Source organism: Macrosteles quadrilineatus, unplaced genomic scaffold, assembly GCF_028750875.1.
Source record: "Macrosteles quadrilineatus isolate MER2022 unplaced genomic scaffold, UCM_ALF_1.0 Scaffold_3__2_contigs__length_128488019, whole genome shotgun sequence".
Lineage (NCBI taxonomy): Eukaryota > Metazoa > Arthropoda > Insecta > Hemiptera > Cicadellidae > Macrosteles > Macrosteles quadrilineatus.
In genome coordinates, this window is record NW_026542596.1 from 89,200,204 (window position 1) to 89,224,353 (window position 24,150).

The 24,150-nt window shown below is 34.3% G+C and overlaps 1 protein-coding gene across 1 annotated transcript; it reads left to right on the forward strand.

The window, feature by feature from the left end:
- The first annotated feature begins 2,666 nt into the window (after positions 1–2,666).
- Positions 2,667–24,079, forward strand: LOC128989351 (uncharacterized). The gene is made up of 4 exons (XM_054411235.1): positions 2,667–2,791; positions 17,900–18,103; positions 20,229–20,341; positions 23,931–24,079. Exons 1-4 carry the CDS (start codon positions 2,667–2,669, stop codon positions 24,077–24,079), a joined length of 591 nt encoding a protein of 196 aa, XP_054267210.1.
- Positions 24,080–24,150: the final 71 nt, after the last annotated feature.

The window sequence follows — 24,150 nt, forward strand, 5'->3', positions numbered from 1 at the left end:
AATGATGATGGCAAATTTACAAAACAGGGAATTCTTTAAAGAAGAATATCAAAGAAAAATATGAAAACATTCTTACAATCATGCTTGGCCATTCTTTATAACTCGTTAGCTAGAAGTAATTGAAAGAAGAGAGTAATTACGAAAAGAACTGGTAGTCAACGAAAAGTGATACTTAATTATTGAATTAAATGTTTTATCTATGATTAAATGTTTCACTGGGGCAGGAACCTCCAGACCAGCAATAGAGGAAAAATTAAAATTCAGACTCACAATGAGTTAATGCTAGGTTAAGAGTAATGGATCGCCATTAACACGTCCGTGGCTTGGCTGATAATAATTGGTGGCATATTACCAGAAAATGGGATAACGCACAACAACTGTACTTATTTTGGAATAACGTTCTGTTTTTCGTTTTCTACCAGCTGAAGATTAATTACATACTCTAGAGTTATTAAAGTCTATGGTAAAAGTTGTAGGCCTATACCTTGAAAATTGTGTTCAGTAGTTAAAGAGTTCTAAAAAAAGGTAGTTTAAACTCTGTAACTAATTGTTTTGGCTAACGTGTTGAAATTTCAACTCCTGACCTTAACACTTCTCGACGTAAATTTCGAAACCCCTGTTGATTTAATTTGTGCCTCCTGATAATGTGTAGTTAGGTCTACGATAATGTTTGCTTGACCAAGTGGTTATAATGCTCACCTTCAAATCTAAAGACTGGTGGTTCAATCCTAACCGGGGTCTATTCTTTGTACAGATGCCATTTGTCTTTGGGTGTCGTTAGATATCATCACGATTTTAGACCATTCTCTTAAAAAACCGTAACAAAATCCAGTAGCATTAAAACACAAAGAAGTTAGGCCTAAAACTGTCACTTTTAAACGTCCAAGTTATTATAAGATCAGCTGATAACTCAATCTATATCAAGTTTAAGTACCACATAACATATACAAGGAATGTGTGCGGCTACATAAGAACACGATGGTAAATGTGTGTACACTGTACAGGGTTAAAGCATAGATACCCTAAAACATAGGTACTCCCTTAGTAGATTTCCCATCCTTATGGAACAGCTGAAGCCAATTTTATCATTAGTTCTGTCCGGTGCACTGCAGAGACCTTGTTTTGTTTACTATTTGTTTCTTGTTATTTTAATAATTTAAAACCCTGTTTAACCAAATAAAACTAAATAGACCAGTAGTTACATGATGCATAATTGCACTACAAACAAACAAACAAGCGAACACACAAACTTTCACATTTATAATATTAGTATGATATGATTTAGGACCTAGTGACTTGACAAGTTTGGTCCACTGAAGTAAGCGTTATTTGTACGTGGGAAAAGTTTACAAAATAACGAGAACTTCAAAAGTTTTGTAGGAAATTATCTAAAAATATACTACAAAAAGATTGCTTTTCAGCCGGTATAGTAAAGTTTGTGCTGTAGTCCGTGGAACTACCAACAGTATGTGTTAAACAAAAAATCAATAGGTATTTTTTAACAGGTTTTCCTCCTAAACACTATTGGCTCTTTAATTATTAGAGGTCCTCGTATACTAATGGTAAAAGTCACCAAGGAATCTAAGAGTCACCACTACGATGTCTCATCCGATGCTTCACTAGGATGTGACTGGTTTTGGTTGAAAACCATCTAATTTTATGAAGGAAAATACAATTGGCCCACAATAAGTGATTACAACTTAGATTACGCTTTGAGATTGAATTAAAGAAGTAAATTGGTGGCGATAACAGTGTTTTTTTTCAACTTAACTCTTTCAATTATTTCACTTTGTAAAGTTTTCGTATATTCAGTTGTACAAACTATGTTTCCTTTTACAATAAAATATATTTTCGAATACACTTTACAAATTGAGACATACAAATTTAATATATGTGAGGCTAAACAAATACGCCCAATCATTTTGTGAACATATATCCCATCCGTTCATTTACTTTCATAGGATACGTCTTCGTTCTTTGAAGCTAAGAAGATCGCTAAGATATGTAAGGGAAATATTGCTCAACCAACTTTGAACTAAAACTGTTCGAATACTGCAGCGACAACAAATGTAATTTTACATGTTGACGCTACGTACTATGTTACGTACAACAATATCAATGTGAAACTAGGAGGAAACGGCCTTTTGCCCCACCTTGAAGAAGTTGCTAAAAGACTAGTACTACAGTTACTACTAAAAGACTACTACAGCTATACTACATCCAACAAGACTACATTGATCAAAAACTATTAGCCTACACAAAATTCATACACCGCTAAAGTACGAAATTGAAAGCTATTTTTTCATCAATGGAAGTTTTTAGTGTTATAATCTTTTGGTGTAAATTGACACAACCCATCCGGCTCTGCTGGTCTTGGTCAGGGAGGATGTAATTAATTATCAGGTAATTATTAGGTAATTCCTAAATGTTCCTATTTCGTTGTATCTATTGAACTTCTGTTATAATGGCATCTACCTATGAAATTCACTTAATGTATCCTAAATTTCAAATTTATTGTGTTACAAATTGACCTGATGGAAATCAAATCACCTCATAAACTTCCAAATAAATCCAATCACATCAAACCATTTGTAATGTCCTACATATCAACTAGGCTTGTATATTTGCACTATTTTGCTTCGACACGTATATTATTCCCTAATGTTATGACAGGCTGGTGGTGGGGTGGAGGGGGTAGGTTTGCTGCTAGGAGGGGAGCAGGGCGAGCACGCAGGGCTGCTGTTCTCTCAGTCTGTGATTCCACAGCTTCCCAAGTGTTTCTTCAGACCACGTAAGTCCTTTTTGATTCTACTCGAACTAACCCATTAGGCAACTTTGACGATCTTAAATAGTTTAAATGTTCATGACTATGATATATTCATTTAATTAAGAATGGTTTTTAATATTTTTCTCATCGTAATATTTTATAGAACTTACGTTTTAGATTTGTTGTTTCGCGTATCTAAAGTCAAGAAAAAGTATTAGAGAACATTGTATTGTATTAACAATAGCGTTCGCTACAATATATTGTTAAATTGTGTTTAATTTTTGGATTAATGTCAGTCTTTCTCATTATTTTAATTACTATTAGAACCATCATTGTCAAAACTGCATGTAGAAAGTAACCATGTTGTTGAATTACTGTTTATATTGTTTTTGTAATGTATTAATTTATTTACTATACAAGTTCAATTTTAGACAGTGTTTTAATGTCAACAATAACTTATACCTATTATGTAGTTTCACATAATTTTTTATCTTGTTCTAAATAATGACAACCAACTGAAATGGTATATTGAAAGGAGAAAACATTACATTTACATTAATCATTTAATGGAATTCTGATTTCTGCAATTTTTTCTCGAAGATTATTATTTGCTAAGGCTGTTTAGCATTCCAAGGATTTTTTTTTACAATCTATAATAAACATTTGATATTGATTAAACATGTAATCTAATGAAATTATTTTGCTTGTTGTGCAAACACGGAACTTAAGACTGTAAATAAACCCCGGAATAGGCTTAATCCTCACGCGTAGTATTAAATTTAGATTACCCTTTAGTGCAACGCAGGCTTTGCTGCATCGTCTGTGTGGCTGGTAGTTTAAGTCGCGTAGATTTGTGCACTTAGCTTGATTAAGAAGTTTCTCTTAACTTAATTAACTTATCCCTCTATCACCACAAATGTGATTAGTAATTAGGTAGTAGGTAATGGGTATTGAATACAGTGTTCAAAATGTCCTTGAACAGTTAATATATTTGTTATCATACATTTATAGCTATAAAGGTATAAATATCGATGTGTTGTAGATATAGTACTCCATGGTAAAAATCAATTTCCTTGATTACTTTTAGTTGTTACAGTGAATTAAAAACACTAAATGATTAATATCTTGATAAAACTATATGTAAATTTCGTACTTAAACTTTGCTTTGGTCAAAATTACTAATGGATATATTTACCACAAATCATGATAATGGATTTCCCATTGCCGGTTTTTCAGTTTTAATATAACGTACTAGCTGAATACCCGTCCTTTGTACGGGGTTGGCGTATAAGTATAAAATGCTTATTGCAATTATACTTGGCTTTGCGTTTACAATGGGAGAGGACACGGTTTGAGAAAATTTGGATCTTTTAATTTACGGTATGCTATAGTATAACACATCACTACCTATCCCCTACACCTACACAATAAAAAAAGTAAATGATTGAATATTTGCACAATATCAAAACATTATTTATGAATTAAAAACATAAAATTAACTGCTGTAAACAATCCTACTTTGACAGTTAGTTCTCATTGGGCATTACAGCTTTATGTTACTGCTTAGTTCAAATTAACTGTTGTTAAATGAAAAAAAAACCCAATCAATAGTGCTGCATCCTGTTGGTAAACCTTATAAATTTTTAATTATATTAATTATCTATCATAGAACAAACTTTTGTTATTGAAACAGCTGACAAAATTCTGTAATTCCTTTTTGAAATATGAATACTCATAAGGTTAACATGGTAAACTCCAGAGCCACTGGGGTGGAGCCCGAAAGGATTTTTGAGATAAGAATATGTTTATATGTTAATCAGAAATGTGAGCTATAATCATACAAAATTTCAGCCCAATCCGAGCAGTAGTTAATGCGTGATTGAAATTCAAACAAACAAACACACAAACTTTCACATTTATTATATTGGTATGATTATTACACTTAAAGGTGTTTTGTGATATACATAGGTTAATAAATTGTATATACAAACTATTGCTTTTGGTAAATAAAAAACCATTCCCTTAACAAGTACTTCGTTAGGTATTGGACACTCGGATAAAGGGATACGACATCGAAAGAGATTAGTCACATCTGTTTGTAGGTTCAAATCTTTAACTTTGTCTATTAATTCGTATTTGTTATTTATTGAAATTGAGGAAAATAATACGAAACTTTGTAGCTTTTCTTAAACCATTTTGAGAGTAGATGAGTTGGAGATTTAATACATGAAGCAAATCGTAATTCAGTTTTCGCTGTCCACGTCGATGGCATTTTTACTGGAGGGGGAAAAGGGGGGATTACTGCTTTTATGGTAGGTGGTTCAAACCCATGACTTGTAAGTTTTATGATTAACCCAAAACGGTGTAAAGGAAAAGATGTTTTTTAGTGTTTTTACTGTGTGTGTTTTCCTTAAATATGTTCCTTTATAAAGGGTGTCCCGGAACTCTCTACCAATATTTTAGGGCATTGTTCCTGGGTAGATAACATACCTAAATATCATATTTAAATCGTCCGGAAGTCCTTAGTTACTCACACAGCCCCCATTTTTTTCAGTTATTAATTTTTTTCTAAGGAATGGTTAAACATACGAAATTGAAACTTTGAACAAACATTTATGACAACTAGACAAAGCTACCAAAAAATTATGACGATTTTTAAACTTCATAAAACAAAATAGCGGCCATTTTAAATTTTGTTTCTTAAATAACTCGAAAACCGTTGATTTTACAAAGAAACTACAAGGATAACTTTTTTAAGGCAATTTTATTACAAATCGATTGACACCTTAATTTTGAAGATTGGACAAGTATTAACTGAGATATGGTAGTTTTAGTGATACGTGACCGCTTTCAGCATGCGTTGCAATTAACCTCCAGCGGTTACGTATCACTAAAACTACCATATCTCAGTTAATACTTGTCCAATCTTCAAAATTAAGGTGTCAATCGATTTGTAATAAAATTGCCTTAAAATGTTATTGTTGTAAAATTTTTGTAAAATCAACGGTTTTCGAGATATTTATGAAACAAAATTTAAAATGGCCGCCATTTTGTTTTATGAATTTTAAAAATCGTCATAATTCTTTTGGTAGCTTTGTCTAGTTGTCATAAATGTTTGTGCAAAGTTTCAATTTCGTATGTTTAACCATTCCTTAGAAAAAATTAATAACTGAAAAAAAATGGCGGCTGTGTGAGTAACTAAGGACTTCCGGACAATTTAAATATGATATTTAGGTATGTTAACTACCCAGGGAAATGCCCTAAAATATTGGTAGAGAGTTCCGGGACACCCTGTATGTTCAATTCCTACTGTATGATAAACATTAATAAGGGTAGGCCTACTAGTATGAATATAAACACAATCAATACCGTCTCACCAAGTATAAATATAATACAACAGTTGCCAAACTTGACTGTAGGTTAACTCTTGACTGCCGTTAGATAAATTTTCAACCTCCAGGTTATTCCTGGTTCATTGTTTGAAAAGATGATTAGTATTGTTTGAACTGTCGCATTTAATAACACTAGATAAAATATTAACACATTAACTGACATGGGAATTAGCATTGGCAAAGTGTAGAACTTTGTTTCGACTCTATTGTTAAGGTATAACCATAGGTATCGTTTGAGGATACTACCAAATTGTTATCTACTCTTATAATAATTCAGTTTTAAAAATATTTGTACAAAATCTACAGTTCTACTGGACCATTGTAATTATCTATCACTCCGTGTAGATTTGCAAATAACTATGAAAGTTTGATTTTTTAAAGATTCTTGGTAGTAATGGGTTTGTCGGTATGCATAATCTGATCATATGGAACATGTGTAATAATTAAACAGCTGATTGCTGTATTGTTATTTCCTTGATTTTTCTTTGTTTACAATTTGTTGTTTACAACCAGCATTTGTGGTTAAAGGGTGTTTCTAAATTTATGTGCTTAATCTGTACCAATAATTATTTTTTCTAGAGACCGATGTATTGGACCACAACGGGCTCTGTTGTTAGTACAATTATATTTTCGTCAATACAGTAATTTGACAAGCAAAACACGCAAGAATCGGCGTCCTGTCATGTATTAATGATTCCGAACTAGTACTCCTTATTCAATTGTCAAACTTGACCAAAACTAAATGATTTTTTGAGTGATTAGCTATGCCATTACGTTTCTTCTTTGTCCTTGGGTAGAATTATAAATGTACAAGTAGAATCCATTTTCATAAACTGTTTAGTCTCTTTTTTACAATCTGACTAATGGTAAAACATTCAACTCAAGAAACAGCTGTTAAATTATAATTCACATGTAAAGATACACACATAAAGAAATTTAGTCAGAATAAGTTCATCTTAGAAAATAAAACGTGAGGGAAGCGATGAAATAAAGAAAATTATCTTTTCCTACAGTTATCTAACAATGTACATGTTCTCTCACTGATTTGAGAAAGCAAAGTGGCCAATTCGCTCATCAGTGAGACAATGTTAACATTGTCTCACTCTAATTACTTTGTCTCACTCCAGATTTGCAACGTGAATGCACGAAATAGTGAGCGCGTAACATGCAGGCAACGTCGTATGCGCGCGAAATATGTTGGCAGCACTGGCTGTAAATCAGCTGGTCAGCTGTTGTACTGTTGTATTTGTCACTTCACATTAAATGTTATATTAAAAGTTCACTTCTGTGTAAAAATAGGTTATGTTTCTTCACCAATTTATTTGTTTTATGGTAACTGTAGGAAAAGTATAATGTGCAACTCGAGTTCAAAGTACAATTGCCTCACTCGAGAAACCATTCCTCACTCGCCTACGGCTCGTGAGTAAGGATTTCTCTCGAGTGAGTCAATTGCTCACTTTTCTCACTAGTTGCACAAATAACTATTTCTAATTACCATCCTCTGATTCGCTAGATCATAAACTTAAAATTACACGTCAATCGGTAGAGTAAAATTCTGTTTACTCTACTAGGACGGCTGGTAATGGGATGTAACAGGGAAACCCCTCACAGTATTAGGCCTGAGTATTTAGATATCGATGGATAGAAGATAGATTTTACTTCTAAAACAATGCTTGAACTGTAACATAAAATTCAAAATTAGATTAGTCCTATGACAGTATTTCATTGAAATAAACTTTGGAGCAAAAATGGGAAAGCCACATCCAGTAATGAAACAGTTAACGTTAAATAGTTTTTAATACAGATTATTGTACTATAATATTTTGTGTTAAAGAGCTTTAATTGGTTAACAACTTTATTTTCTAGAGCGTATTGACTTAAAACAAATTATTGTTATTTTTCTTTACGCATATTGAAAGATGTTAATGATTTGAAATTTTGCGAGTATTTGCTGGTAAAATATTAATAGCTTAGTAAAATTAATAAATTTGCCAACTTTGATTAAAATATATACATAAACAAGCAAACTACAACATTTTAAAATATTCTAAACTAGTAATAGCTACTAACCAAACGTGTTAAAAGAAAATACTGTTTGTGGCTACAAAATTCTGTAGAAATTTAATTCATACGAAGCATTCGACTGCCTTATTATTTCATCATCCGTATGCTACGAATTAAAAAAATAGTTCAAATATGTTACTCATACACCCGTTACAACCGAAACTGTACAACCGAGTTCACATCCGGGTATACTATGTATTTTAAACAATCCAAAAAACGGTGGTCTTCTCTAAAAGTTTGAAACAGAAGTTTTGTTTTCTCAATACTGCAAACGTATGTTTATAAGATTTTTAAATCCACATTTACACTGTAGTTAAAAATAAAATGCCGTACAACATTTGGTTGTAAACTCGAGTGTAGATGTTGCTTGAATATAGTTAACACTCCAACAATCTTTGCAGTTTCAAAGTCTAAACTACTTGCTGAAATTCAGACTAAAACACCATCATTTTCACATTCGCCGCAGACAGCGAGTGACAATCATATGATTTTGTGCTAGAGAAACATCGCACTATCAGCATGCTGCATCCATGAAACTCATTCTTGATCTTCAAAACCATCCTAAGACTCGAATGAATGATGTGTAAGATACCAATGTTTTAAGATCCCATAGCAGAGGTACCATATAGCTACAGAGTCAACGCCAATTAATAATGCTAGAATTCCGACATTCCTTCACGCGCATACCCACTTTGACTTTTACGTTCGATTTTACTACAAAGAAAAGTCACGAACTAATTCAGCCACGTGTTCAAACGTAACGAAACTAGTCCGAGCATGTCGAAAAAGTTGGAACGTGCTGAATTGAGCCCTAGAACCAACAATGAACACTGAACGGCTCAAATGACGCGTTCGTAGTCAGCGAAATGCGAGAGGGGATTCCGCGGGATTGTCCATTCATTCAGCGCCGTTTGATGAACTTCGCGGAATAAAAGTTTTCAGTATTTAGCTATTGTTCTATCACACTAATTGTGCTTGGTGGTAAAGTTTTAAAGTATACTTTACAACGTAACCTACTCAGCATTTGGTTTTTGGTTTGCTTGGCTCTTCCACTTGGGTTTCATTGTTGAAAATGCGATTTGGCGTAAATTATAGTTTTAATGTATGGTAGAAACTCCTAATTTGATGGTGAAAAAATAATTTATCGGAACCCGTGTTAATTTAATTAACTGTTCAGAGTCATGTAGAATTTTCTGTTTATTTCATTTGTTGTAAACTATTGTTTTAGTTTCCAGTAAAAATGCAATATTTTAAAATTTTCTAAATAATTCCACAACAATCTTTTTATGAATCAAATGTAGCGGACTTTCATGGAAGTAATAGACTAATTAGAACGTATTTCAAACAGTAAATTCGTTATCCATGTCACCACATAGGCCTAAAATGACCTAAGTCATGATTTAAGTCATGATGATATATTTTCTGTCATCAATAATTTTTAAAGTGTCAAAGTAAAACTCCAACAAATGTACACTAAACTTTTTTGGTGTTGGAAATAATCGACATAATATACCTACAAAGCGATAGGCACATTTTATGCCAATATCGTATTTAAAATTAATTACATTTCTTTTAATTACCCTACTTATCGTACCATACTTATATCACCATGTTAACCCTTAGGAGTTCTATCATTGATAGAATTATTATTGATTGTATTAATAGTCTGCTCATATATTTATCTTTTTTTGCGGCTGCGTTTCAATATTGGAACACTTAAATTTACCTCGTAAGTACAAAGACTTCAAGTGTACTTTGTAGTGACAATAGTTATTTGTGCAACTAGTGAGAAAAGTGAGCAATTGACTCACTCGAGAGAAATCCTTACTCACGAGCCGTAGGCGAGTGAGGAATGGTTTCTAGAGTGAGGCAATTGTACTTTGAACTCGAGTTGCACATTATACTTTTCCTACAGTTACCATAAAACAAAAACATTTGTGAAGAAACATGAAGAAACATAACCTATTTTTACACAGAAGTGAACTTTTAATAAAACATTTAATGTGAAGTGGAAGTGACAAATACAACAGTACAACAGCTGACCAGCTGATTTACAGCCAGTGCTGCCAACGTATTTCGCGCGCATACGACGTTGCCTACATGTTACGCGCTCACTATTTCGTGCCTTCACGTTGCAAATCTGGAGTGAGACAAAGTAATTAGAGTGAGACAATGTTAACATTGTCTCACTGGTGAGCGAATTGGCCACTTTGCTTTCTCAAATCATTGAGAGAACATGTACATTGTTAGGTAACTGTAGGAAAAGTAAATTGTCACCCCAGAATACTTCTTGATAATACGAAAACATACCAACCCATGAAATTATCTTGAAAATTATATTCCATTAATTTATTTTCCAAAGAAGTTAATCACCAAAACCTATATATAAATCCCAAAGTACCCATGAACTTTTGAAAAAACTAAAAGTCAAACCCCATAAACCATATACTTAAAATGTTCGTCATTACGAGAAACTTTGCGCCAAACTCCATTGTTTTATAAATTGCCCTTTAAGGTAGTAATTCCTTTCTAAATGGAACTTTCCATATACCCAATGTTAAAATACCTCGGCTTTACTTATTAGTTTGTTTTGTTTCAATTTATTACCTTATTAAAACCAGGTGTGATTATTTGTTTGTATAGCTGTATTCTGTTTTGTTAATTTCAGTTTAACTTAACCAATAAATAGTTTTATTAATACTTATGAAGTCAAACGGGGTGAAGCCCGTGGGTAGCAGCTATTTTAATTTAAATTGCATTTAATATTCATGTCAACTATTTTATAACTTTTAAGACTTAAAAATATTACAACATTTACGTCTACTATATACGAGTAAATCAGCTATCTTATCACACACGTGGATATGGCAATGGCATAAATCATTTGTCAGATTGATTGATCAAATCATTTAAATAATTTATGGATTGTTATATTGTATTTATGAAAGCCAAAGTGATGGTAATGATTTGAACAGTAGATACGAGAAGAGTTATGTGTTAGAATTTGCGTAGTTTTTCTCGCCAATATCTTGTTTGAACTATTTAAAACAAATAATTGTTCATTATTTAAATATTTCGTAAAACTTCAGAAAGTGTTCCTAGGGTGAAAAAGGGTGAACCACGATATAACTGTAAAAGGGTAATTTTAAAACATTTATTTTCTATTATTGTTTATGTAGCTTGTGAACTATCAAGTCAGTGTAATCAAAAGTTCTAATAAATGTGGCAATTAAAAAAACTATTCCTTGGGATGAGGTCTAAAATTGAAGTAAATACAAAACAAAAACTAATAAAAAAATCTATTGAATTAGGTTATGTTGTTTTTTATTGCATAACCAACATAATAAACTACAGAAAATTAATGAAAAAATCAAACAAAATTAAAAATTTCTCAATATGACAATCTTTCATATAAACCACAAATTATCAATACACTTTGCACTTGAATTTAGGTAACGTTTCTATAAGGACACGGAACTATTTTAAGGGTTCAAAATCATTACGTGAAATGTTTGTTTTGCAGTGACAAGGATTTCTACTTTAATTCAATTGCCAAAGCCTAAGAAAGTGTTCAGTTTGTTTCCTAAACTGACCTAAACACAATGGCTGTGCAAGTCTTTGACGGTGGGTCAGGGCCGTGTATAAACGTCTACATAACTCTTGCAGTTTGACAACACTGGGTTGTACACAAACTGCGTAAATGGAGATTGGGCTAATTATTAAATTAGGTTATTTGGCAGACTCTGCGTCCGTAAATCTTCCTTATCGACTTATATGGGTCGCCTTCCGATGTTTCTCTGGTAGTTTGTGAGTTGAGGGTCATGTTGGGGTCTTAAGTTTTTTGATACAGATTTGGATTTGTTGAAGTAATTATGGAATTTTCTCCTAAAATAAAATAACACTGTATGTTTTAGGATAAATGAACGAGTTCCCTAAATGAGCGATAATTCTACATTACCACAACAAGACACTGATTTGTGGACTAGTTCACTTTCCGAACACTTTTACTTTGCTGCACTCTGGATTTTAATGTAAAATCTATATAAATAAAATTAGAGTTTTTTCTGTACATTGCTCAGAATCATAAATTGTTAGGTTATTTTTACTTTTTATACATTAAAGAAGCCGAAACAAGTCTCATCTAAATTTCTGTCTGTCTACCTGTAACACTCAAGATGGACTTACGCTATCTTCTCCAGGAAAACGAGAGTACCTATCAAGATCCAAGTCATTTTAATGTATTCACTGGTTTGGCGAGAGTGTCTTTAGCCATTAAAATATGGCCTCACTACTTAGTAAATAAAATTACGGACGTTCAAAAATACAGTTTTGTGCGATTTTTTTCAAGTTTTCGTCCAATTTTTATCACATAATCATCTATGAAATAACGAACAGCTGTTCGGATCAAGATTATTTTTTCTAGATGTCACTGATATGTTTACAAATGTTGTTTACAAATACCGCAACCATTTCCGATCATGTTTTGAAGGCAAATTCCATCCAAGTGAGATTAAAAACGTTTTTCTTACATAACGGGTTTAATTAATCGCATGTGGAATAATATAGTGTAAAGTGTAACCGTAAATGAAATTAAATAACTAGGAATCATCCAGGTCAGGAAGCAGAGATTCTTTATGTATAAAATTGTTCTTGAGTTTTGATAACCAGAAAGAAGACCTTGAATCAGTGTTGTATAGGGCTGAGAAACTTGAATTTATTAATGATCGTCACCAATAGCTTACAAACAAGGTTTCCACTCATTGACGGCGCTTCGATGGATGGCGGTTGTGTAAAGTAAAAAATCACAACTGCAGTGGGTGATTGTAACAGAGGTTTACGGACGATGATAAACTCGATTTTCCAATGACTGTGTCACTTTCTGTTCCTACTCACCGTGTGATGCAATAACTGGACCTTACAGCCAATAGGCCCATAGCCCATCTCTTGGGTACGTATTATAAATTACCAATCTAAATCGTCTATAGTACTTCATTTCATATCGTAAGCCGTCATTTCGACAGCATTTCGGGTCATCTCCGAACTCAGCAAATATAAATTGTTATGATAAAATTGGATGACATTAACAAATAGCAAATTCCCTAATTAAATTCTGTATTTTTGTGTATATGTCTGTTGGTGACGCATTAATGTCCTAATTTCTCAGTGTTTCACGGAAAGGACAAGAGCACCTTTTTTTGATAAAAATGTCAATAAGCGGGGCAAAGCCCGCGGGTACAGCTAGTCAAAAATAAAGTAGTAAGCCGAGGTGAAGTTGTGTATCTGTGAAAACTAACCAGCGCATCAGCTGTTCTACTCATTACTGCCGAACGTTTTGAATACGACAATCAAACTTTTGACCGTTGACAAACTAACCTATAAATTAACTTGCGGAGTTATTGATTTTAATAAATTTGATGTAAATTAATAGTAATTGGGCTCATACAAAAATATACGAAAGTGACACATCACTGGTGTTTCGGTAAAATGACAATACGAATATATTAAAACGTAACTATGATTCATCTTCTTCATGGTGTTTAAGATGGGAGTAAATTTTAAAATTTATTATTATGTTTCATAATGAATTTTGGAAACTTGTTATGTTTATTCTTGCGCAAGGTTTCTTTTCACAAGTAGCCACTTTGCACATTAGTTACACGACTAACTATTGTTTTGGGTGTATCGTATACGGTACAAACACGTATTTTCTCCAGGATGATATGGCTAGTTTAAAGTAAGGTATTAAGACAAATAGAATTATAGCGAAATCAATGATAACTTACAAAATGTCGGTTGGGTTCTCTCGTTTATTAGGATTCATACTTTTCATTGGACATTAAATACATTTTAAAAAACGTTTTAAGTATAACACGTATTATTCTAGTCAATGAGGGGAAGTACAACTTGATGCCGGAAGCTTTTTCTTCTCCGTCAGCTGACTATTGTTACAGCGTCATCTGTAGACAGACCGACTCAGCTGATCTTAACAGACTCGAATCAGCTGATCCATCTGTCTGCATTTATTAAAACTAAAATCCTAAATGCACACTTTCATGTAATCGATCCGGGCCTGATATTAGGCCTACCTCTGGATTTTGTAAATGAAGCTCATAAACGACATGTTATGTCTTGTGAGTAATATTTTTACACTCATACCGTTGCTAGTAATTAAAAAAAAAATACCGGGCGAATTGTTAATGTTTTAACGCCGATGATATTTTAAAGTTTTTGTTATTGAATGGTCTTAACTGTGATCTTGTAAACAGTGAATCAACAAGCTTCACTAAACTAATCGGTTACTCAGACAACTGCGATTGTTTTATAAACAGTTTCAGGGATGGAGTAAAAAAACATCCATTTATAAACAAAATAAAATATCATAATTTTGAACTATTTAGTCTAAGAGTAGTTAAAAGACTAGATTACCTTCTGTAAAATCATGAAACCAGAAAAATATAACGTAGCCGGTAATTCAAAATTATGTAGAAAATTTAATTTTTGTGTTTCTTATACCAATTCAATTTTGAATCGACCCACCATTGAGCTAAGGACTAACCAACACAAGTAGACTTCTCATCGCATTGTAAATGTTCCCCTTGTTTTTCGTGTCCAGTTCATGTCTGGATCGCTAGTGTCGACGAAATTTTGTTTCGATTATTATCCATTAATTGCATGATTTGTGTTTTACAGTTTGGTTATATAACTAACGGACGATTTATGGTTTACGATCAGATCGTTTTATTTAATCAAACGAGGTTTTAAACTATTGAAATAAAAAGAAAAAAACTGTAAACAAAACACGACCTACTTCAGTGCACCGGACAGAACAACAACATATTATAAGGAGTAGAAATCTACTACTGGAGTACTTTTTATCTACGCTTATAACAGATGATAATAAATCAATCATGTTTCTAAGAATAGCCAATTATAGTTTGATAATAGTCCCTCACACTGTTCCCTGCACCCGTCACCGTTTGGTCCTCAGTGTCAGCTGTAATTGCCGGTTCCCAGCTGTTGTCTGTCGTCTGATCAGGACTATCGAACGCTCACACGTTCCCTCCCAAAATAACCGATGCCACTTCAATTTACTTTTAGCTCTGCTCTCTAATTGTCTCTTGTTTTGCCTCCTTTTCGACACGAAAGTCCCGCGACGCAGACGACTCGGCTAGACTGATTAGGACCGATTTACCACAGCGAGGCAAATAGTTTGAAAAAGCGTCGGTGAAGTTGTACTTTGGTTGTGTTCGGAGGTGTTGCGGTAGACAGTAGTTTGATGGTGATGTCATTATTGGGTTTTAATTTAGCTCTCATAATATTTATTCTTGCCTTGTAGCATATTTAAAACATGTATAAAGTCTACTTTCATTAGTATATGCACATCTTCATATTTATTTAAGCATTTATTTGTTGTGTCTTTTGTTAATTTGATTAGTGAAACCAATATTGCATTTAAATAAACCATGAATAAAACATACTCCCTTAGTTTCTCATCCTTATGGATCAGCTGAATACAATTTTATTGTTACTTCTGTCTGGTGCACTGTATAGGCCGTGGTTTGCTTACAATTTGTTTCTTGTTATTTCAGTCATTTAAAAACTCGTTTAGCCAAATAAAACGATCTAATCATAAACAATAACTCGTACCCTAGTTATACAGTATAACCAAACAGTAAAGCACAAATCATGAAATTGGCCCTAAAATGAATTAAACAAAATTTCGTTGATACTAGTAATGAGTCTCACCGACATGAACTAGACGGAAAAACGAGCTTCAAAATTTACAATGGGATGAGAAGTCTACTTGTGGTTAGTCTATGGTTGTAAAAATTAAAGTGACATCAGCTTTTGAATACCCAAGCTATTCTTTCTATCGTTGATAATTTTACCTTTAAAAAACATACCAAATTTCATTAAGATTGGTTGGGAAAATTCAAAGATAAAATTGATATGTAAAAATGCATAATGAATGCTGGCTATTTGGTTAAAGAAGTGTTTTTGGGAAAAAAATAATTCTTGATTTTCTCTTTGACTCAGAAAACCAATTCCCGGATTTGGCTGTTTATTTACGAAATAACCAGTGTGTTCTTTAACAAAATCAAGTTTCGTCCTATCTGCTATCAGGCCTCCTACTCTATTATTTTGTTGATTAACTTGCAGAAAAAGTCTTCTTACGATCTACAATATTTAGTTTTTTCAATACCAATAAACTACTTTTGGTAATTTGCAAGTGAGTTGAGCTTAGTTGTAGGGTTAGCTTCCCAGGTGCATTGCATTTTTTATGTCTAGTAGTTCCCTAATACGCTGTTTCAACCGTTTCAAAAATGTTCAATTTTTTCAAAGAATATTTTTTCATATCAAAACTTTTGCACTCAAATAACAACAACACATATAATACAAGTTTAGATAAATAGGGTCCTTTTAACCCATCCACCGAACTATTGTCATAATCACATCAACTAAAGACAAACATCACTTTACACGAACAAAACAAACAACCGAAAACGAAATTAGCTCAACGATACCGAAGAGAACTAACACATAACGTCAACAGCTATATACTGACCCACTTCGAGCAAACTGGTTTATCGATGCAAATCGAATTCGAGTTTTGGAGCTACCAGACCCATCAATAGTCTAAAGGGTACTTGATTCTCCTTTGTTAGACATCTGAGAGCTGTCAGCGGCGACCTTTGAGATGTGTCACTGACAAAACAGTTTAGAGAATTGGTCGATGTGAGATTCATGATTGTCAAATGTGTTTCTTTCGATCGGGAGTGAATGTAGAGGTGCTAAAGGTAGAATAAGACAACTAAACACGTTGAATTTTTGAATTTATAAATTTAACCTGCAGTATCGTGTTGATTTTTTGATCAAATACAGTTTGCTTATACTTAGCAGGGGAAGCGGATGGTTCGAGTTGAAGTCCCGCTTATCACCAATAGGTTTTACCTATGCGGTCATATTCTATATCCGCCACTCAGCCTACACTCATCCTTCACTCATATTTGGGTTAAAATACGCACATAGTGGAACCCCATCTTAAATAATTGATAATTGATAATCCTCTATTCTTGGTTCTGATGAAGATTGGAGTGCCCACATTGAATTAAAAACCGTTCTATATAATTTTTGTTATATTGTCCGTTAACTACTCCATGTACACAGAACATTCAGATATATTTAAGTGTTCCTTACTACGTGTTTTTATTTTGAATCCTTAATATTGTAAACATTATTTATTTAATTTTCCTCAATGAAAACCAATGCCTATTTAACATACATTAGAACTTTAGAGTTTAAAATAAACCTATTTACTGTTACACTGAGAAATAAAAACAAATGTGAGTATTTTAACATATGAGTGCAGAGTGCAGTTATATGCATTTGGTAGTTTTGTTAGGGATTAAGATCAGCTGTTTCTCCACTCAAAACCATTGATTAAATCCCAACGATCAAGGACAATTTGGTCCAGTTTCTAAATACTGTAGTTTTCTCCAGAACTATCTAAAGGCTTTACTTTTCTCGGGATCGAACTGGCAATTCTGAACATTTTGAACATGTGAACACTCTGACCTTACTCATCTGCCCAGCTACATTAAAACATCGATTTCTCTGTGCATGTTTTATTACTATTCCCAGTTTCGTAACCATCTAACACCAGATGATATTCCAGGATGCGGACCGTGGCAGAAGCTCTGTTCTGGTGCTCCTTGATCAACCTCCAGTCAGTCCTCACCCTCCAAGCTTCTTCCTTCCCCAGCAACCCTTTCCCAGGACCCTTCCCCAAGCTGACCAAGAACTTCATCTTCTCCACGACCAGCGTACTACCGGAGGATCTGGAGGTTTCAGTTCTCATACCTTCCAGCAGCAACTCCACGTAAGTGACTTAACATATTCATCTTTCAGTGCAGTTGTTGTATAATGTAGTCAATTCGTGAAATTAGAACAAACCATAAAATTAGAAGCCGAAAGATTAACTGAAATAGTTTTGTTTAACTAGTGCGCAAAGTGGCACTTTGCTGCAATTGAGAGAAATGTTTACGCACGAGCCGCAGGAGAGTTTGCGCTCTTGTTATGTATTTTTTTCCTACAGTTGCTATAAAGCACAAATAATGGGTAATTGTAAATATTTTCAGCTTAACCTTTACTATCCAATTTTACAAATTAACAAATTCTAACCTAAATTAAATTGTCTCACAAACAAATCAAAACCTACATGAAACTGTTTTACAAATTAGCAAATAAAAATTGGAATTAGATTTCACAAACATAATGGATCTAAATCTGAATATAATTTTTCATTTTTACTTTATCCGGGGCTATACGGTATATGGAGAAAATATAGTTTTCGTCAACATTTTCGAGTTTGAGTTTTGAGTGGATATGCCGTTTTGGGTCCCAATGAACCCAAAAAAATTGGGTTTCGAAGTGATGTCTGTGTGTGCGAGTGTGTGTGTCTGTATGTGTGGATGTGAACACTGTTCAGAGCTACAGACTACACCCGTAGTCCGATTTTGATGAAATTTGGTATATAGGTACTAATCCATTTTCATTTTTTTGAAATTTTATTTTTAATGGTGATTTTCCTATGAAAACCCATAAAATAACGGAAAATCGAATTTTCTAAAAATTGCCCAAAAAGATTTTGATGCAAATTTAGTATTTTGTAGCCCTTTAAATTCTAAACGAAATGGTAGAACTCCAATTCCTGTAAAAATTACGGTCCAAAAGTTATTGTAAATTATGTTATTTTCCCATTTAAAAAAAAACCATGAAATAAGAGAAAATTGTATTTTTGAACAAAGCTGGTTTTGATTGAAATTTGTATGTGATGCTACTTATAATTCTAACAACATAGTGCAACCCCCCATTGCTGTAAAAATTTGGCTTCAAAAGTTATTGTACCTTTGTTATTTTCCCATAAAAGCCCATGAACAAACGGAAAAATGAACTTAAAAATAACTATTCTGATTGTAATTTGTTTTTATCACCTTTATAGTTCCAAACAAAATAGTGCAAAAATAGCATTCCTGTAAAAATTATGGTTCATAAGTTAACAAAAGTTATTAACAAAATTACGTTTATTAATGTTCATGTTAACACTTAACAACAGGTTTATCGGTTAAGAAAAGTTTCAATGGTCAAATGGAATGACAAATAAACACTGCACCAGCTCATCGACTTAGCAATGCTGCCAACATGTTTTCAAGCTGACTTGTATTACCTATGTTCCTAATATACGCACACTATTTTGTGCTGTTTAGTTTAAATACTAGAATGCGGGAAAGTAAAATGAGTGCGACAAAGTGAAATGAGTGCTAGAAAGTAAGTAAACTCATGAACTAGCTACTTTGCGTGCTATAATTAGTGAAAGAAAGTCCACTTTTTAGGTAACTCACGGAAAAACAATTTCTGACTGCTTGTTCATTATCCTTAGCTCAACTCGTATTACAGGATAATTCGACCATATAGGGCATAGTTCGCCATATATTTTGTTGCATTTTCATACTCTTTCACATGTTCATATCACTTAATATCAGGACTCGCCTACGCCTAACCTCTGTTCGTATTCGTTGATATCGTTGCAGGAGATCTCAACTACTTCCAGGAAGCAGAAACACTGGAATATATAAATAACAACTCTCCGATCAGCTCTTGGAAACTTGGACCAATTTGCATTAGGCTGCATAGAGAAGTTCTGATGAACTGTTTAAAGATTCAAAGCAGTTCTGCATTGTAATTAGTGTATGAACAAAGTTACTTTTTTGGCCCGAGTCTTGAGCGATAGACGAGTTTTCTCAAATAGTTAGTACTTTTATATCTGTAATCTATTCTATGTAGTTCTTTGGTGTTTGTCAATTTGTGTAGTCAATCAATACTTACCATTTATTTCCAACCTGTATTTGACGTTTTGTAAAGTATTTCTTTGAATATCGTGCTTAACTAATTGTTTATTCGTATAAATATACTAAAATTTTGTAAAATCTGTCGTATGATTACAGATATCTCCACCTCCATCACGCCAATGGTCCACTCACTCTCATCATCAGACCGTGCAGTGGAATTGTCAACTCCACCGTCTACCACATACCCCAGTCAAACACTTCAGGCTTCTGTAAGTATACACTGCTATGTAAGTTATAAAGCTGGACTAGAACCGGACAATATTCCAAGTATTAAAGAAGGGTCAGAACTCCCTTTTAGAATTGTTAAAAACTCGGGCAAACAACCGAGTTTTGTTTGGTCTCCTAACCTAACTAACCTAATCTAATCCAACCTCACTTTTAGTTATGCACTGAAGTGTCTTCAAACGAGCAGAAAGGTTATTCAGTATACGCTTGACCCTATTGACCTGCTTCCCTAAGTTATTTCGTTGGTAATAGGAGGAAAGGTAAACAAAATGAAAAATGACATCGCCAGGAAGTAGTGTTTACTACGGTGTAGCTTAAAGTCCATCAGTAGCTCTTTGATGGTTCGAAACTGGGCCCAGGTGTTTCTGATCATTGGGCTTTAAACAAATGACCCTAACTAATGAAACCGCTGATCTTAGTCAGTAACAAAGCTACACAGGTCATCATTCTACACTCATCCTTCACTCATATTTGGGTTAAAATACGCACCTAGGTGGCGTCCCCATCTCAACGATTGATTATTATTGATTATTGACTATGCTGATGCTTGATTTTGCTTCATGTGACCAGAGATTGCTTTTCTCGTTATACAGTAATCACTCCAATTGCAGGTACAGATTTGGCTGTTAAAAAACTTTGACCGAAGTGTCAGATGAAAAATTTTCAGATTGGAGGATCAATTGTAATATCTACGAGACTGGATTAGCTACCAAAATGGACTCAAACACCCCTCGTCAGCAATCCCATTTCCATTACGGATCCCAAGCCGGCAGCATTTTAATGTTTCGGCGCAATGCCAATCACAAACGCCATATTAAATCAGAAATATCCATCTTTATGTCGTAGGTATTGTTGAGCGTATGCGTTGCGTTTATAAACCATCAACGGAGCTAGTCGAGCGGATTTTATGTAATGCGGTGTTTTGAAATGACTTCCAATCAAACAAGTTACTCTCTGCACGCAAATGCTGACGAGGTATTTGTTTGTAGGTTACAGTTGCTTTAAGGATTCTTTCGGATTTAGATTGTTTTAAAAAGTTTAAAAACTTAATAAACAGTAATAAATTATTCATTAGAACGATTGCTTGACGATTAAAGTGCATTACGCATACTTCAGAATACATAATGATTACTAAGATGGATACATAAGAAAATATATCTATACCTATAGTATCAATAGCCTCACTCTAATTCTTGACAGTAAATTTTTGACAGCCAATCTACAAATCATGATGATAGGTTTCCACGGAAGTAGATTTTCCAATCTTGTTTTGCGATGGATGAAAGTTTTATTACATTGGTAAAGATATAGTTTGTATAAATAACGAAGGCTGTTGTGTAGGGGATGAGACATACCTGATGCCAATGAACACAAACCTTATTAATTGGCTACAGTTATGCCTTATCCCCAACCACCATGGTTATTTGACCAAACTATAGATACAGAGACCGTAGTTGCGGATGCTTTGCAACGATTCTTCTTCGGGGTAGCTACAATTCAATGGTTCGAAACTTGGCACAGCTGTTCCTGATCATTGGGCTTTGAATAAATGATCATGACTGATTAAAACAGCTGATCTTAGTCAGTAGCAAAGCTCCGCCGATCCTCCACTCATATTTGGGTTAAAATACGCACCTAGGTGGCGGTCCCCATCTCATAATGATAATGTTATTGATCACGGTGGAAGGGAAATCATGTTAAGTACATGTTAAGCAACCTGCGTCACCTTTTGGCTTCAAAATTCGTGATATATTTGATATATAGTTGATAACGATGTAAACTATCATGTCTCATCATATCCCTATTATTTGCATTGCGAACCCTATTATTTTCATTGCGTGTGCGATCTCTTCGAGGCATCTTAGAAACATTACAAATACTAACGAAACATACTATGAAAACACACAAAGTCCAACGTAATCTTCTTTACATTTTACACAACTAACATTACAATATTTTACTTGAATTCCGTAAAACACCAATAAACATATAAAAACACAAAATCCTCTCACAACACAATATCTAACGTAAATCATTTTCTTCTTTACATTTTACACAACTAACATTACAACATTTTACTTGAATTCACTCTGAAACATCACAAACTAAAGGCAACCCCATTTTCGTAAGGATGTAAACAAAATTGTATCATGGCCATCTGTTTTGATGTAAGCAAATGTAAACTTGAAAAGGTTAAGATGATTGACAACCGAATTCAGCACGAACTCTGAAATTGCAAAAGCCTACAGGACGAAGGGATTTCTCGGGATATCATCCAAACCCGCACATCAAAAAGGCACATCTAGAGGAAAAGAGCTTTAAATTGATACCCAATATGTCAAATAAATATTTAGGCTTCAATTTGCTGCACACAAAAATCCAACAAATTATTTTAATAACATAGATTCAACTTCATAAAGTAAAATTTTCAACAAACAATAATTACTGCGGGGTTTATTTTTTCATAAGATGGACAGGGAGGTTTGAATGGTACTAAAATATCTGTGTGTCGACCCGTTACAAGCTGAAAGCTTGTTTTATTTCCCATAACGGACCAAGCTAGTAGGCCCTGGCCTGCCTGCGCATGCAACCAAGCCTCATCTCTTCATGTCAAGCGGTTTGCGGCGCTTAAACTTCGTTAAAAACCGCTTGGTAAATTATTGCGTTTTGTGCGTCACTCTGTGATTAGAAAAACATAAATGTGAATCACGACTGTGGTAAGTTAGTCGTGATCTAGTTTTTGCGGTCGGGGACTCAACTGCAGGAAATTACTTCATCTCAACAGCGCTAACTATGGGATTTTAACGTATTTAAGGATAATGGAGTTAAACTTCTGCTGGATTTCCTCAATGGTGAATATAGCATATCTGCTGCTAACATCTCAGTAACATTATCGCAAGTGTAGTGAAGTATGTCAGGTAATGTCGGTTGAGGGTAGTTGTTTGGATCCTTTCCGTTCAGATTTTAGGTCGTATGACGTATGCATGGGTTGAAGTAACCGGGTAGGCAGAGAGATAGAGATAGAGAGACGAGATATTAACTAGGCGCCTAAAAAACTAAACTAATCCAGTCTAATCAAATGGTGAGGTTGGCTCATAACTTGCGGGTATATTCATCTTACACATCTTCTAGTTCACTTCTTGAAAACTATGGTAAGGGACCCTGCGATGCATGTCAGCTGTGTCAAAAATTTCAACTTTTTAAGTCCCAGAATACTAAACTCATTAATCATCTACTACCCATCAAAGCTTGAACTCCATCGCACGGACCTAAGGCCTCCTGATGAATTCTATCAATTTTCTGGTCCCTCCCGATAACAATCTTTGTACCCTCACTCCTTTTTCCGAGGCTGAGGACTATCACATCCAAATTGCATCCTGGATCAACATACTATCAGTGTTTGCAAAAGACTACATAGGAGGCAGGTCGGAGTCATCTCTGGCCATGTCTCGGGGGAGGTCCCAGCACGTCTACTCTTGGGCCTCCGCCCCAGCGGGTCTCTACCTTCTGGACCTGGTGGCCGAGGACCATCACATTCAAGATACATCCTGAGTGACCACGTGTTTGTTGCAGTAAAGGACTATATAGGAGGCAGATCGGAGTCATCTCTGGCCATGTCTCGGGGGAGGTCCCAGCACGTCTACTCTTGGGCCTCCGCCCCAGCGGGTCTCTACCTTCTGGACCTCGTGGCCGAGGACCATCACATTCCAGATACATCCTGAGTGACCACGTGTTTGTTGCAGTAAAGGACTATATAGGAGGCAGATCGGAGTCATCTCTGGCCATGTCTCGG

Bases quoted from the DNA above. Each gene is read 5' to 3' on its own strand.
- LOC128989351 (XM_054411235.1), top strand. From the start codon at position 2,667: ATGACAGGCTGGTGGTGGGGTGGAGGGGGTAGGTTTGCTGCTAGGAGG. The intron at 2,792-17,899 runs GTAAGTCCTTTT...ATGATATTCCAG, and splicing joins CAAGTGTTTCTTCAGACCAC to GATGCGGACCGTGGCAGAAG. The intron at 20,342-23,930 runs GTAAGTATACAC...TGTTTGTTGCAG, and splicing joins GTCAAACACTTCAGGCTTCT to TAAAGGACTATATAGGAGGC.